The 18,934-nt window shown below is 32.1% G+C and overlaps 1 protein-coding gene across 2 annotated transcripts in view; it reads right to left on the minus strand.

Annotated features, from left to right (window-relative positions):
* Positions 1 to 280: 280 nt before the first annotated feature.
* The window catches only part of LOC106878749 (protocadherin gamma-A11), an 87,747-nt gene continuing 69,093 nt past the window's right edge, over positions 281 to 18,934 (minus strand). For both annotated transcript variants that reach the window (XM_014928070.3, XM_014928068.3), the window contains one exon: positions 281 to 1,134. In XM_014928070.3, coding sequence (XP_014783556.1) covers positions 1,096 to 1,134 — 39 coding nt within the window. In that variant the 3' untranslated portion in view covers positions 281 to 1,095. The remainder of the gene's footprint in view (positions 1,135 to 18,934) is intronic.

Raw genomic sequence — 18,934 nt, forward strand, 5'->3', positions numbered from 1 at the left:
GCATAGTCTGATTTGAGAGAATTTGTTTGGTATTTCCTGAAGGCTGAAAGATTGCAGAGAAGACTCAAAGACTGCAGAGAAGACTCAAAGACTGCAGAGAAGACTCTTAATTATAGCGCTTAGATTGCTGCAAGGATAAAGATGGTATAGCACTAGTACAGCTGTGTTCGCTTTATTTCTGCAACAAATGAATTCATCCTGTAAAATGATTATCAGAAAAAATATTTTTCTTTCAAGGTTAACACGAAACACAAAAGAGTGTAATAAAGGAAAAAAAAACTTTCATTAAAAACTTTTAATAAAATAATTTAAATTTTTTGTTTATTTCTTTTTCTTCACATTCTTTTTTTTTCTCCTAGATCTTTCTCATGTTTTTTCTTTTTGTAAATATTTTGTTTGTTTCTTTTTTTTTCTTTAATACATCATTTAAACATTATTTGAAATAAATTGTGAGAAAAAAAAACAGAATTTGTTTTCTTTTTTTTTTCTTTTTTCTTTTTCTTTTTGTTTTTAATAAGATTGCGTAAACTAAACAAATGTTAATTATATTCTGAACTTGAAAAAACTGACCTATTGATATTGATGAAATGTGAATTGAAACAGGGCACCAGAGCTTTGTCAACAACAGAGCAAATGTTTGCTGTCAATGTTTTCACAATTTTCTGTCTCAGTCATGAGAGAAAAAAAGGAAAAAAAAAACACTCCCTTGAGAAATATGGTAACACATTAATATTACATGGAACTGTCTGAGTCTTAATATATATATATATATATATATATATATATATATATACATACACACACACACACACATATATATATATACATATATATATAGATATACACACACGCACACACAAATTTACATCAAAGACACAGAGTTTCATGAATATGGTAACTTGGGGACTGCCGGTAATGGCTTTGTATATGATGTAAAACTGTTTCTCATTGGTAAATTCCAAGGTTGTGTAGTTGTGTTAATACTGTGAGTTCCCATTTCATTGCTGTGTAAATTTTTCTTAATACTTGGATGGTAAACATGTCTGCTACTGATGTCTGATGGGTAATTTAGTGTTTGTACAAACGAGTCTTTATCTACATTTTGAAGATGTTGAAATTTGCAGGAATAGACATCTGAAATACAGAAAAAGAGATGTAAAGGTAAAGCATGTATGTTTGGATGTATGAATGAATGGATGGATGTATGTATGTGTGTGTGTGTGTGCATGTGTGTATGTATGTAAGCATGCATGTATATATGTGTGTACATACATGCATACATACATATGTACATACATATATATACATACAAATATATATATATATATATGTGTGTGTGTGTGTATGCATGTATGTATGTATGCATGTATGCATGTATGTGTGTATGTATGTATACACACACATATACATACGTACACACATGCACATTCAAGTGAATAACAGTTCTGCTTAAATTTTTGTCATCAAATTTTTGCTCTTAAAAAAGCATTTTAGCAAATGGAAATTATCATTGCTTAAGATATTCTAATGAACAAATAAACTTTTTGTTTAATAGTAACATAAGCTATAGATTTAATGATTGCAAAGCTGAAACATTGTTTAATGAATGAAGTAGGCAAGGCAATGAAATGTGCTTGCATCATAAGTAAGGAATTTTATCTGACTGATTGACCAAGTTATAAATAAGCAAATAGCATGCAAGTAAACTATGATTAAAAGATGGAAATCACGATGAAGAGCAAGAATGGAGAAAACCTGACTCATAGGCAAAAATTTACAGGCATTCATAATTGGAACCATTCACTGATTGAATTTCTAAAGTCCTAAGTGAAATAAATGCTGTTTTGCCGTGAGGCTTAGGCCTTAAGAATAACACTGCAATATAAGTTGTACATCAAGAAATTTGTAAAATCAAATATATATTATTATTCTTAGAGCCAATGTGCACCTGCAGTTCAAATGTTATTGAATAGATTTCTCATTTATGGATAAAAAGTAGTAGTTCTTAATCTGGGCTGCAACACTTGCTGTAGGTTATTGAGAGTTTACAGGATGGTGGTAAATGTCCACAGGTACTATGAGTGTTAAAAAAAGTTTTAATATTTGTTAGAAATATAATATTTAAAACAAGTACGATGCTTATTTCAAGCACATTTCCTTAAACATCTTTGTTGGGATTAAAATATGAATAAGACATTTTGTTATCAGTGAGCAGAAATGTGACTGATGATGCACTAAAGTTCAATATAGAACAGGATAGTCCACTACTTGTTATATCCCTCTTCATGCTTGAAGGATTTAAGATCTGTTATTATAGTTGTGTAAACTTGAAGCTAACTGGATACTCAGTCGGTTTTAATATTCATTTTTGTCAGATGCGTGTACTAGAGTAAAATGAAAGTAAAGTATGTTGCTGAAGAATACAATGAAATTCTTGAATGAGGAGTCAAAGTTAAAACCTCATGATTCAAAACCAGCAGCCTAACCACTAGGACAACACATGATCATAATCAAGCAATGAAGCTGATTGTCCTAGTAATTGATGTAGTGAAATATCCCTCACACACTGAAAGTGTAATAGACGAGTGTGATAAACACTGGGAGTTACATGACAGTTAAGGATCATAAGTATCTATAATGAGCTCTACTCAGCTGAGAGGTTTAAGAATTTGGCGCTATGATGTGTCATGCCTTTTTGTAAGTAGCATTATTAGAATATGTCAAGTAATCACAAATAAGAATTCAACAAGAGTTAAAACCTCAGTTCCTTTGAAGAACGCCAACAATGTGAAAATGTCTTGATACATGTGTATATATGTATATATGTATATATGTATAAATATATAAATATGTATATATGTATAAATATATGTATATATGTATAAATATGTATATATGTATAAATATATACACACACACTCACTTATAAATATGTATGCATGTATATATATAAAATATATTTTAAAATATTTAAAAACTTTTATATATATATACACACGCTGATATATGACTTACGTTGGACTCCTTATTTGTATAATCACTGAACCTGGAGCGTAACTATGGTCTATCCATAGCACTTACTCAGCATTACCTGACACCTTTGGGTCTTACTGACACCATTACCTCTCATAACCTCCATATATATATATATATATATACACATATTTGGTTGGATGGTTTGACCAGATGTGGTCATCCACAAGGCTATATCATGCTCCATGTCAGCTTTGGCATGGCTCGTAAGGCTTGATGTCCTTCCTAATGCCAGTTACTTTACAGTAACTGGTGGGATTGCCGAATAAATGTGGTAGTATATGAGAGGGTGAAGAGGTGATTTTTATGTCACAGACAAGCAGGTATCTTGCTATAGAGAAGATATATGGCTACCCCACATTTCCCCACATTTATATAATGGTGAGAGGGACTATCTAGGTAAAAGGATTGGGTGCCAGAGCAAAACCCTCCAGAAGCAAGAGATGTCAAGAGGTAACATACACACAAACACACAGACACACACACCACCACCACCACATACACACACACACATCACACAAATAAATACACACACACAACACATATATATATATATATATCGATATATTTAAATAATAAGGGTAAAAAATTGAATGTTAATTTGATTAATATCAATTCAAACCAGTGGCTTAGCATACTGAAAAAATCTGAAGATTCAGAAAAATTATATTACATACATATAAGAGGGATGACGACTAAGTGGACATCCAATATGCTAGATGTAGACCCCATATGGGGTTTGAGAACAATCTTTTCTTAGTGGTTAGACCATATGGGGTCTACATCTAGCATATTGGATGTCCACTTAGTGGTCATCCATCTTATATGTATATACATACATATGTACACATATACATACATAGATACATACATACATGCATGCATGCATACATGGTGGTTGTCTACTCCTTAAACAGAGTTTGACCACCTCCTGCACCTACACCTTAGCCCTTTCATGGCGTCTGATGTGGCTTTTTAAACCAGACAGTGTTTTGAAAAAAACACCCACACAGATTGCACCTCTGATTTGCACTACCAATACCTGCAAGTAAGTTCTGCTCATTGTGGATCCTAACATGTCTTTTAAGACCCCCATTGGATTTGCAAACCCTCTGGCACACACCACATTCAAACGTGTGCACAGACATATAATCAGAATAGCTGGATGAGGTTTGTTTTCCATGGGTTCGCAGGTGAGATTTGAGGCCAGCCAAGGACAGACATGGTCTGTCACAGACTGTGCACACAAAAAGGTCCTTGTCATTCACCTTCTCAGTCTTTACATACGTAGAGTTATAGATGCACATAAATATTCATAGATGATAAAGATCAGATGTTTTTTCAATACATGTGAATGAACGCAAGAAATTTATTCTTAATGTCTTTAATTTATCTCCCTTGGTTTTGGGGTGATGTTAAAATTTCATGACGTTTTTTTGCATTTCATCTATTGCTCTGTTGCTCAGAATGAAATTACAGAAAATTGTATATATATATATATATATATATATATATATATATATATATATACATATATATTTATATATATATATATATATATATATATATATATATATATATATATATATATATATATATATATATATATATATACGTATATATATATATATATATATATATATATATATATATATACAAATCTTGGTTGAATATAATGGCAGGGTATTTCCAAAGAAGCACAAATCTGATATCTGGTCTATCAACTCTGTTAGATTTCAGACTAATACCCAAACTCTTCAAGAGCAGAAAATCCTAGTTTCACGACAATGAAAGTGTTGTGTGGGTGTAGCAAAGAGTTAAATATAATTGAAATTATAAGCAAAAGGAATATTTTAAAGTATTTCAAAGATATATATATATATATATATATATATATATATATATATATATATATATATATAAAGAAAGAGATTAAAAAATCCAGGCAGATGCTAATAAAGCATTCAGTCTTAAAAGAATTTGGTTAAGGATGTCAAACAATCAAACACCAGTAAATGTAAGTTGAATACACATCCAAGTTAAATCCTTATGTATGAAGAGTAGATCCAAATATCATTCAGAAGAATTTCAAGAAATTCAGACTAATTTTGACTATGTATGCAGAAAATTACATCTTTATTGTAGAATTCACCTTACGAAGCCAACACACGTACATACATATTTATATATGTACATACATACATACGCACATACATACATACATATTTATATATATATATATATGTGTGTGTGTGTGTGTGTGTGTGTGTGTGCATGAGTATAGTTACAAAATATTCCATTAGGAACATGGCAGAGTACAGTATAAAGCTCGTCCACCTTCAGAATTGCCCAGTAATATCCAGTAGTATTATTGCATATATATATATATATATATATATATATATATATATATATATATATATATATGTGTGTATATATATATATATAGTAATAATAATATTAGGGAATAAAAAATTTATTCCAACCTACAGGCAAAAATCGGTATAATATTATACCGGGTTTCCTAATATATAATATATATGTATATTGCCAATTTAGAGACGAACCACCACACTACAACTCAGTCAACGATGAACGTAATATTAAATGCAGGCATAAATTAAATTACTTATATAATAAGTTTAGATAACTAGCTTATTTATTTAAACCTAGGATTAGGTACCAACTTATAGTTATGATCAGTAGCGTGAAATACATCAAATTAGCTTTAGAATACACTTTAATCATATCAATATTATACAAATTGGAACATATAACTACCTTTACTTTAAGTATTCAACGATAATATGTGCAGTCCTTTACAATGTTTCATAACATTTTTTAAGTAATGCATAACTTTCGTATTTGGTATAGTTATTATTCTGCGTAAATCTGAGATGTTGAAGTATTTTAGTATTATTAATCTTCAATAGACTTCTTATTTTAGGTAGATTTTCTTTTTCGATATTTTCGTTATTATTTTAGTAATTATAACACGTACTTACCTCTGGTAATGGACGCCATGTTTATCACGTGACTTTTCAGTATTAATCTTCATAGCATTATTTACGTAATATAGAATTTTCGTATGTGTATAGTTATTACTCTGCGTTAATTTGCAAGTTTAAGTATTTTAGTATTTCTAATCCTCAAGTAACGTTCTATTTTAGGTAGATTTTCTTTTTCGATATTTTCGTTATTATTTTAATAATTATAATACGCATGTACTTCTGTGTAATAGACGCCATATCACGTGACCTTTTAGTATAAATTCTATAGCACAGCCATTTTGTTTTAATTATACAGTTACCAGCCGGCAGAAAGTCATGTTTTCTTATTTTGATTTTATAAACAATATTGACATCCGTCTTTTAGTAACTTTATACACTAAGACATTGTTTTACTATTATCTACTTATTCCATAATGTTTTAACCTTGTTTACTATAATACTCTTTTTCAATATTTTAGATTGTAACTCTTAATAATTATATTAATACCGTTAATGTAGGGTTTAGTTTACAGATTTTGTCTCTTTATATATATTTTTTTATTTCTCATGTTTATGTTTATTCTTTGAATGATTTTAGGGATTTGACCTGAAGAGTGACTAATTTTGGGAGTAAAATCATTTCCCCATTCTAATGAACTCGGATAGAACTTGCTTATGATTTTATATGGTCTTATTTCAGCCATGGAACACGCGTAATCTATATACTAGCACTAACTTTTTGCATCTATACTTCTATACTGTATATTATCGTATTAATTTTTACTGTCCAATTTATAATTTTAACTTTAAATTTTTTTAAAATTAATATTTCTATAATTTATATGATTTACTTATGTAATATATTATCTAATTCAAATTTTTAGATTAAAATCTTAGACATATTAAGATGGTGTATGCGTCACAGCATGGATTTGGACGGGTTCTGAGTTGTAGAGTGGTGGTTCGTCTCTAAATTATATATATATATATATATATATATATATATATATATATATATACACACACACATACAGGGTGTGATGGGTAAATTGTTGCCATTTTATATTTCTAATTTCGTGCATCTGCATTGTTTGTTTTTGATCTTGTCCACTACACAGTATAGTAGGGTTAGTTGGGCACCGTCTGTGAAAAAAATAGCAGCATGATGCAATTCGCACTGCCAGAAATTTGGAAAAGACAAGCTGTACTGCTCAGTATTTGCGTTGGAATCTCCAAAACGAACATTTCTGAGTGCTTGTGTGTCAATCTGAGAACAGTGCAGTCTAAGGACATATTCCGAGAGTGACAAAAATCAAACATCCAGTCAACATTATGGTGCTTGGATTGATCACTTGTGATGGCAACGTTATGCCCCCATTCATCTTCTCACACAGCCTCACACTCAACATGGAGGCTTACATCAAGTGCCTGGATGAGGTAGTGCTGCCCTTGGTCAAGAGTGTGGCTGCTGGAAGACCCTATGCCTGGCAACAGGACTCTCCACCATACAATTATTATATGTTTCCCTGGTGTATATATTCCTCCCAGGATAGGACGCTGGTCCCTTGCAGGATTATTCATTTTTACCAGCTGAATGAACTGGAGCAATGTGAAATGCAGTGCTTTACTTAAGAACACAATGTATCATTCAATCCAGGAATCAAATCCACAAATTTGCAGTCATGAGTCAAATACCCTAACCACTAAGCCATGCACCTCCATTCTTAATTACATGGTTAAATTTCAAAATGTAACCATGAAATTCATAAGTGTTAATTAGCTGCTTTCCCCAGGCCTTACTCCTTGCCTATCTATCTTCCTAATTTTATTCCTCTTTTCCATTGTTTTTTTTTTGTTTCTACATTTTTCATCTCACTCTTCTATGTATCAGTTCTCATGGTCAAATGTATACCTTCATGAACTACAATCCTCAAAGGTAAGTGGCTGTTTCCACCTCTGTTTTTTTTTTTATTTTTGTAACATTTTTGAATAGATGTAGCTCAAAATTCATACCACCGATGGGCAGAAGGACAAAAAATGTGTCCCCAACAAATATATATATATATATATATATATATATATATAGTTTTTGTAGAAAAAATATTCTAGAATCATAAATTTCTGGTTATGAAATACACAGACACACACAATAATAATAATAATAAATCAAGGTACGGGATTTCATGGAACCAAAACTGCCTGAATTTGGAAAGAGTCTAGCAAAGAACAAAAGTCTATCTCAGAAAAGTAGTCATCTATTCCGTCACACCAGTTAACCAAACTATAAAGATGTAAGTTTCCTGCATACAAATACTAATATTACAGATGTTATGACTTATATGATCTTGGGAAAATTTGATCTGGAATTGAACCCTTATATCCATTCAGCTATTTCACAATGTAGAATGTTTTCACCAGGTAAAAATTAATCAAGTTTCCTTCTCTTTTTTTGGTTTGCTTTTGTCTGTGTGTGGGTGTGTGAGAGAAAGTGACAGAGAGAGTATGTATGTGTGAGATAGATAGATAGATAGAGAGAGAGAGAGAGAGTGTGTATGTTTGTGTGTGTATGAGCAAAAAGGTCTGTATAACAGAAATTTCTTTACAAAATTGGAAGCCTATCTTATAATTATCTGAAATTGAAGAGAGCAGAAATAACAATTCACCATAGCAATCTAAAAAAAAATCACAAAATGTAATTTTAGTCTATGGGTTTTCCCCTTATCAAGTAATTTTTGCATAAAGACTTTCAGAAGCAATGTGAACTTTAATAGTTATGGAGAACAAAAGTTTGGTAGAAAGAAGCAGGACAAATTAATTTAGTAAGATAGAATAGAGTGTTTGTTGCAAAAAATATTTGTCATAAAAGAAAGAAAAATGTGACAAAAGTACTGTTTTTTTTTTTTTTTTTACATAGATAAGACTAAAATGGAGAAACAAACCTGTTGGGTGAAAATGGCTGAGTGAAGAATTAGGCAGGGAAGCAAACATAAAGATTGATACAAACAAAAATCGTGAAAGATATTCAACTCAATAGAATATGATAGCACAAGAAAAGACAGAAGCCATGTTGGTAGATTTTTGTTTCTAAAACTGAATACTATAGTTAGGGAGGTATGTAGTAGAGGAAAAAATAAAAAGATAGGAAAAGGGAAGCCATATTTTGTGAGAAATCATTCTGTTGGCGATGAGATGGAAAATAGGAGTGATGTGGAGAGTACAGAGAAAGGAAAAAAAGGAAGAAATATTAAAGCAATATTGTCGGATTATTGGCTGGCAATGAAGAAACAGAGTTGGTAGATTGTTGGGCAAAATACATATTGAGATATTGGTTTTGTCCTGTTCTGAGTTCAAATGTCACAAAGTTTTGGGTTGACTTTTTGCTTTTTATGCATCAAAGATTGGTGAGATGAAAGTACTACCTAAGCATAGCAGGGGAAAGGGTGTCATCAGCTCACTCAAAAATCCCCTCCAATGCACTTTTATAAATTTTGTGACTATTTAATAATGCCGATAAAACAACAGCAAAAACATACCATCACAACTATTTCTTCAACTACAACCAGAATCACCACAATCATGATCACCAACACTTTCGCAGCCATTGCCACCACCACCACCACTACTACTATTATTATTAATGCTACTACTACTACTACTTATCTATGATTTTTTGCATTGGTCTCATTGACGAAGACTAGACAACAAAATGGAAAGAATTTGGGGAGAAAGACTGAGAAATTGTGTATTTTATGGTTGTTATACATTAAAATGAGAATGGGAAAAGAGAAAGATATAACGTAGGTAGATGATGAAGATGATACAGATGCGACAAATGAAGAAAAGAAAGTATGTATGGAGGGAAAGAGAAGATAATCAGAGACAGAGGAGGAGGAGGAGAAGAATTGGCAGAGGAGGTGGAGAAGAAAACTTTAGTGGAAAGTCTTTTGGTACTGAACTACATTCCACCAATATTAATATGTCTTGAAAATATGAAAAAATATCAAAATGGAACAGAAATATGTGTGCATGTGAATGCATTTTTGTGTGCATATGAAGATATGTATGGATGGATGTATATATATATATATGTATATTTAAGCATGTATGTATATATGTAATGTGTGTGTGTATGTATGTGGAGGAGGGGGTCAACACACAAACATGAAGACACATACACACACTCACACATGTGTATGTATGTGTGTGTATATATATATATATATATATAGATAGATAGATAGATACATACATATATATGTGTGTGCTGGAGAGAGGAGGAGGAGGAGAAAAAGAAGTGAGAGATAGAGAAAGGAAGTGTGCCCCACCCCACCAAAAAGAAAGGAAAAGAAAGAAGATAAAGTACAATAAGACAATACTTTTCCCTTGGAAAATAAACCAAGAAAGCCATTTGAATTTCCGGATTATTTCTAGTGTTAAAGATCTATATTGTGACTGTTTGTAATAAAGAAAACCTGAGGTGAAAGACAGATTAACTCTTCATTATTAAACTGGTTTTCTCAATTTCACAGCTATTTTCTTTAGTCAATAGAAGAGGAGAAGTTTTTGCATGTTACTTGCTGATAAATTTTTCTGTTTCTTTTTTTTTTGCTTTTGCTTTTTTTGCTTTTTGTTTTTTTTTTGTTTCACATGACTAACAGAATTTATATATATACACACACACAAAGAGAGAGAGACATAGACATACAAATATATACATGTATGTGTATGTATATATATGCAAATATACATTGATATATATGTGCATACTTATACAAATATACAAATACATTCATTTATACGTATACCTATATAGATACCTATATATATATATATATATATATACACACACACACACATGTACATACATATATATGCACACACACACATGTACATATATATATATATACACACACATATACATGTATATATACACATACATATATAAAAGAAAAATGAATTCATATGAAAAATTTACTGATATTTCTTCTTTTTCTTTCTTCTTTTAATATACGTGTGCAATCAAAGAATTATCTTCTATCACAATAACTTTAATAGAGAGAACGTAATGTGTATCCGTAAGGAATGATAAAATGAAATGACTTTGGCTGAACAAAAATACATAGAAGCAGATTGATATATTAAATATAGTAATTTTTTTCCATAAGTTACTTTGCTTTTTTTTCTTTTTCTTTATCATATTTCTTTTATTTGCATATATATATTCATGTATTTATTTATCAATTTTTATTTTTATGTTGTGGAAATTCCTTATTATTTTTAGCTTATGACTAAATCAAGACTATGAAGAAAAATTATTTGCGATTCATTTATTACTAAATGTTGCAGAATTTCTTAAAAACATTGTTTTTGTATTCAACTAAATCAATGAAGCTGGAATTCTGGGAGAGAATAGGAAGATGTATTTTAATTGTTTCATGTTTGGTCTAAGAGATATTTCTTCTGCCACATTACTGCTGTGTTAGTCTTCAATATTTTAAGCTTGCGTGGTTTTATTTGTATGTGACAAGAATTAATAAAAATCCATTTCCTTATATATCTCTAACACACAATGTCAATGATGTGTGTGTGTGTGTGCATGTATGTGAATGTGTTTGCATACACAAATGAATATGTATCTCCCTCTCTCTCTCTGTATGTATATATATATATATGTGTGTGTGTGTGTATATGCATACATGTGTGTGTCTATATATATGCATATCTATCTATCTATCTATATATATATATACACACACACATAAATATATATATATATATATATATATATATATATATATATATATATATACGTATATATATATATACGTATATATATATATATACGTATATATATATATATATATAACATATGTAAATATATATGTGTGGGGTGTGTATATAAATATGTTATGTGCACATTCCTCGCACATACACATACATTCAGAATATTCGTGTGTTATTACATTTATGTTTATGCTTTTTTGACTGGACAATTCTTAGGTTATTTGCTGCAATTTTCATTCAAACAATTAATTTTTATGTTATCTACAAATTAATGATTCAATCATAACTACCTATAGTAACATTTTGTTTCTATAGTCTTCCATCCTAAATTGTTGCAATACTGACTCTTGTGGTCAACATCTATAAGGATTCATAAAGCATTTTGAGCTGTCATGTGCTTAGATTGCTATTTTCTGTTTCTTTCTTTTAACTTGACTCTCTGAATTGGCTGGCTAATTAACTGCATGAAATTAATCAAATAGTCATCCTACACACCACTGATTAATGTATTAAGAAATGCTTTATGTGTTAGTTTTCAAAATAAATCTCCTAACCACGTCATTCCCAGATTATGAAATGAGCTTCTTAAATATTACCTTTTGAGTATGATATTATTCATCATCATCGTCGTTTAACGTCTGTTTTCCATGCTAGCATGGGTTGGACGATTTGACTGAGGACTGGTGGACCAGGAGGCGACACCAGGCTCCAATCTGATTTGGCAGAGTTTCTACTGCTGGATGCCCTTCCTAACGCCAACCACTCCGGGAGTGTAGTGGGTGCTTTTATGTGCCACCGGCACGAAGGCCAGTCAGGCTGGTACTGGCAACGGCCACGCTCAAAATGGTGTATTTTACGTGCCACCTGCACAGGGCCAGTCCAGGGGCACTGGCAACGCTCTCGCTCGGATGTCTTCTTTTACTTAATTTCGTTATTAGACTGCAGCCATATTAGGGTACTGCCTTGGACAGTTTAATTGGACAAATTGACATGAGTAATTATTTTTTTGTTTTTAGAATATGTCTGGTACTTATTCTATTGGTCTCTGTTAGTGAACTGCTAAGTAATAGGGATGTAATCAAACCAACACCAATTGTAAAGTAGTGTTGGTGGGGCTAAACACAGACAGAAAGACATCATACATGGGCTTCCACACAGTCTTTTTGTCTTTCAAATTCACTCTACTACAGTGATTTGATCTAGGCTGGTCAAGCCCTAGGTCAGTGTCCACTGATCCTTTGGGTCAGTCCTTTTCAGTCAGACCTATTTAGATGGTTCCTCAGTAGCTTCTACATTGTTTGTATGGCTCTTCTACTAACTCCTGTAATGCCCTAGGTTCCATAGGCCTTACTCAGAGAATGACCTGCAAATCCTCAAGAACTCACCTCCACTGGCAAACACCTGGATTTTTCCACCCATTCTTGCAACAGTCTTCCACTAACTCCTAGTACTGAGTACCCTTCCCATCTTATACTTCCTCCACCCTCTCCTCCCCAGGTATCGCTAAGTCCAGTAGGATTTATATACACATAAAAGTAATTAACATATGGTTCAACCCACCATATAAACTTTAAAACCAACATAGTTAATATTTTTCTACCATTATTAGTTGTGCATTTTCCAGTAGGACATGCAGTAACGTCCTTCTCAACTGAAATGCTTTAAAAAGCAACTAATAACACAACTAAAAAATACATAAGTGATCAATCTTAGTTCTTGCAGTCCCTATCCAAACAACCATCTTGTAATTTCAGATGTGCCAGGAACTGCTTTTCTGATTGATCATTCTATCTTAAACAATGATACACAGAGCTCTATAACAACAAATGAAGGTATCCTGAGGAACAACACTGGACTCATAGTGAACAATTAAAGGCATGTTCAAACAATACATATATATCTTGAGATATTGAGAAATAGCACCACTTCTCCTTGCAGTGTGTTTGATGGACGATTAAATTGAAAATATCCTAAAGCGTAAAATATGTTACAAACTGTAACCCATATGCCATACGAAAGGTGTGAGTGGAAATGGTTAGTGTTTTGTTTATTGATGGATTTTGTATCCTAACCTACAAATCAGTTTTAGAACAGCAAGTCCTTGTACCATTTCAAAGACAAGGACAACATTTCAAACAAAATGTATTCAATTACAAGGAGGTTAGTTGTCAATCTCTAAGTCATACTTGCCTTTGACCATCAGAAAATTATACTAGACACAGTAATTATGAACCAGCTTCTCTTGACACTATATACATTTTAAATGTATTCATGTTTCAACACATGTGGTGTGTGGGTTTTTTGCTTTTCTTTTCTCTTTTCCGCAGTTTGGTGTTTATAAATGTGTAGTATTTATTTATATTATTTTTAGGATGATATTAATACTGTTGTGATAGTATTTCTCATAGAAAATGATGCCCAGATGTTTCAATTGATATCAAATATATAAAAAATATCAAAATTTTGGAGGGATTTTATTAAAATAACGTTTTTTCTGAAAAGGACTTTAGAAACATAGCTTAACAGTTTGGCGGTGAGCTGGCAGAAATATTAGCACGTCGGGCAAAGTGCTTAGCGGTATTTCGCCCATCGCTATATTCTGAGTTCAAATTCTGCCGAGGTCGACTTTACCTTTCATCCTTTCGGGAGTCGATAAATTAAGTACCAGTTACGCACTGGGATCGATGTAATTGACTTAATCCCTTTGTCTGTCCTTGTTTGTCCCCTCTATGTTTAGCCCCTTGTGGGCAATAAAGAAATAAAAAACATAACTTAACAAAAGGTTCTTATGTAAAATTATGGTGGACAGTTTTAATTTAAATACAAACACTTCAAAATGAAAGATTTTGAATTGTTAAGTCAAAGACAACAGTGTTAAGACAAATTGGTATCAAAAGATTTAAAGTTTGTTTCTCTTTGTTTGTTCTTAGGTCCACAAAGTATTCCACTCAAATACACAAAAAGTCATTATCTTCCACACATTCTGTAAAATCCTAACTGGTGCATTGCTGTCTCTTTTAGTTTTCCTAAATCAATCATGACATCATGAAAACCAAAGCAAAAGAGGGGAAGAATGTTAAAAAGAATGGCATCAAGTGTCTTCATTACTGTGATTACCTTTTCAATGTCCCTTTGAATGGTCTATTGTATATATTTTTTATAGTTTGGAAACAACACTACCTATGCATACATGTATGTATGTATATACATATACATGTATATATATTCAGGTGGTATATCACTTGAATAATGGGGTATAAACATTTAAAATTAAATAAATATTCACTTAAAAAAAAAAACTACCCCAAGATTGGAGCTATGCACCATCAATTTCTGACAAAATCAAGCTCAAAGGATAAAAAAAACACTTAAGAGGATAATGTTATCACATCAAATGGAATCAATTTAATCAGCATGTTGCTCTCTTAAAACATAAAGGAGCACAAAAAAATTTAGATTGTATAAAAGAAATGCCAGTAAACAATACATAACAAACTTGTCTATGTGCTATATTTAGGCCAAATTTACTACTTGTCTGAATAGACAATAAAGGCCATTTATACTTATTGAAACTAGGTACTGCTTTCAAGTCATGTGTGTGCATGTTGTGATCTGAAAGATTGCACATAGCAGGAAACTCTGAGTAGCAATGGAGTAAAATTAATAAACTCCACGATATGTATCAAGAATGTTTCTTATGTATCAAACTTTTGTCTGGTCATGGGCAAATATTACGAATCTTGTAAACAAGTGAGATTTGGTAATAAGAAGGGCAGCTGGCCATAGAAAATCTGGCTCAGTAAGCACTGTCCTACCCATACAAACATGGAAAAGCGGATGTTAAAACAATGATGGCAACTATGACAACAACAACGATGATGATGATGACGACGATGATGAAGATAATGGATACTATTGATCTTTTTTCATTCATCATTTAGTCAAGAGAAAGGGAGTATGTGCAACCTTTCACAGGGCTTCCATGTCTGGTTGGAGGCGTGAGCTATACATCCTCAAAGCAGAGATCTAGCCTCATTGCTTGCTTCAGGATGAATGTAGCTAAAGGCAACCAAGGCCTGGGTGGTGATGATGCTAAACTGGGTGATAGATTAATTGTACTTCCCAATTAGGCCACTGTAGGATTTGAACTCAGAATGCAATGACTCATAGCAAACGATACAAGGTAACTCATCTAATACTCTAATGATTCAGCAAGTCAACTCCTCTGTACTAGTACTTTGTTTATTGACCTAGGAAGTGTGAAAGTCAAAACTGATCTCAGCAGGGTTTGAACTTAGAGGACAAAGAGCCAAGTAGGATAAATAACAAGATACTTCTACTAATCGTCTGAAGATTTTGCTACTTTGCTGCCAATTGGCAAAAGATTCAGTGGTGTAGCAAGAGTGCATGCCACCTGGGATAGCCATTGAGTTTGCCACCTCATCCCACTGGGCCTCCACATGCCTATAGCAGACTTATACAGCAGAGCCAAAAGTGCAACCCCAATAAAAATATCACCTGGGGTAGTCCCTTCCCTCATCCCCCCACCCAGCTGTACTACTGAATAGGTTGGCTGAATCAGTAGACCATCTGACTAAATAGCATGTCGTATTTAGCAACATCCCTTTTCATTCTAAATTCAAATACCTATGTGGTTGACTATATTTCCAGAATAAATAAAATACCAGTTAGTTACTGGGTTTGACATATCAGAGGAATGACAGAATAGTTAGAGCAATAGAAAAATTGTACTGTGATATTTAGTTTTGGCTCTTCCCAATCTGAATTCAAATGACATTAGGTTCAACTTTACATTTTTCTGAGCTTGGTAAAATAAAGTACTAGTCAAATATTGAGGTTGATGTAATCCACAGTATTTCTCACCAAACAAAATGTGGAACCACATGCAAATCCTACAAATCATTGCATTTTTAAACAAAACTGAAACTGAATCATTGTCTTTGCTCATTGAGGAATATCTACTTTGAAACAACAGTGGCACCCCACTGTGGGGTCACTAAACCTAAAGGCTGAATGTCCTTCACATTACACCCTATTCTCTGAAACAAACAAAGCTACCTTTGATAATCTAGTCTTAGATGAAATTTTCCTGAAAAAAAGAAAAGGAAAAACAAAAAGAAACTTCAGTGAAGGAGCTCTCCACCTCAAAGAACAAGAACTGGAATCAGCATTGGGTCAAAGAACTTGTAGAAAGATGGCTTTAGATGGTGCAACAGAATGGCCTCTGCTTTGAATGCAAAGCTGCTTCTGTTGTAACTTGACGAATAAAATAAATAAGTTAAGAAAAATTTTCAAAATATAATATAATTGATTTCTATGAGCAAAATTTGCAATAGATTAGCATCCATAGCCACTGGTGGTGATGCCTCTCAGCTGTTTAATGCTGTAAATGAAGTGGGACAAGCCATACATGAGCAACTAGACAGTATATGTCCAAGATAAAGAGAATATAGAGACAAGAAACTATGATTATGATGAGCCCGCACAAATTGAACTCAGTCTTCTAATACTCACCCATGCACCTTCATTTAACCAAGCATTCAACATTCTATCAGTTGGATGATGGAGGAAAAAAATGACTAATGACATTAGTAAAATAAATATTTAGAAAGTTTAATTAAAAATAAATGCAAATTAAATTGATTGCAGCCGATATTTTGTAAATGTTTGTGATTCTCACTTCTTAAGAAAATTCAGTGGTGAATAACTGAAATACAATTGTAATGTAATACTGTATAGGCTGTTTTGTGTACACCACTCAGCTGATGTAACTTATAGTATCAAATCAATTAAAATCCATTTAAAATCATTACTAGTTGATATCCTTACAATCAAAAGTTGTTTACATAATAACTGTTTGTAATTGGTCTGTATACAATTTGTTTACAGAAAATTGTTATTTTTCATAATTGGCGTCTAATAAATTTTAAACATCTATTTGTATATAAAATCGCTTAACTACAGAATTTATTCAAATAATTATAATTATTTCCTGCACAAACATAATTACTTCCTTTCTTTCCAGTATTAGTTTCTAATGGTTTATGCAATTAGTAACTTATACACTATGACTCAAATATGAATTTCCCATTGATGATACAAGCTCCCGAGAGAATTGTCACTTGAGCCTGTCTTCCATAATAATAATGATAATAATAATAAGAAGAAAAATGATAAACTTAAAAGCAACAACAAAATAAAGGGACATTTCATACCAAATTTCACACCAGTTAACAAAAAGAAAACAAAGAAAAACGAAACTGTTACAACATTAACAATGACAACAAAGGTGAAAACAGTCACAATCCTTTTCTAATAACTACAATATACTCATATATATGTATATGTGTGTGTGTATATATATATATGTGTGTGTGTGTGTGTGTATATGTATATATATCTCTTTTATATCTCTTTTACTTGTTTCAGTCATTTGACTGCGGCCATGCTGGAGCACCGCCTTTAGTCGAGAGAAAATCGACCCCAGGACTTATTCTTTTGTAAGCCTAGTACTTATTCTATCGGTCTCTTTTGCCGAACCGGTAAGTTACGGGGACGTAAACACACCAGCATCGGTTGTCAAGCGATGTTGTGGGGACAAACACAGACACACAAACACACACACAGACACACACACACATATATATATATATATATATATATATATATATATATATACACACATATATACGACGGGCTTCTTTCAGTTTCCGTCTACCAAATCCACTCACAAGGCTTTGGTCGGCCTGAGGCTATAGTAGAAGACACTTGCCCAAGGTGCAACGCAGTGGGACTGAACCCAGAATCATGTGGTTGGTAAGCAAGCTACTTACCACACAGCCACTCCTGCACCTATATGTATATATATTTATATATATATATATATATATATATATATATATACATACATATATATACGATATGTATATAAGATATATGCTATATATATAATGTATACTATAAATATTTATATATATATATATATACTATATATACATAGATATGTGTATGTATGCAAGCATACATACATATATGCATTCATACATACACATATATAGTTATAGAGTAATGAAAAGAAAGTTCTAGGTACAGTATTACATATTTGA

The sequence above is a fragment of the Octopus bimaculoides genome, chromosome 14, assembly GCF_046866305.1.
Source record: "Octopus bimaculoides isolate indiv1 chromosome 14, ASM4686630v1, whole genome shotgun sequence".
Lineage (NCBI taxonomy): Eukaryota > Metazoa > Mollusca > Cephalopoda > Octopoda > Octopodidae > Octopus > Octopus bimaculoides.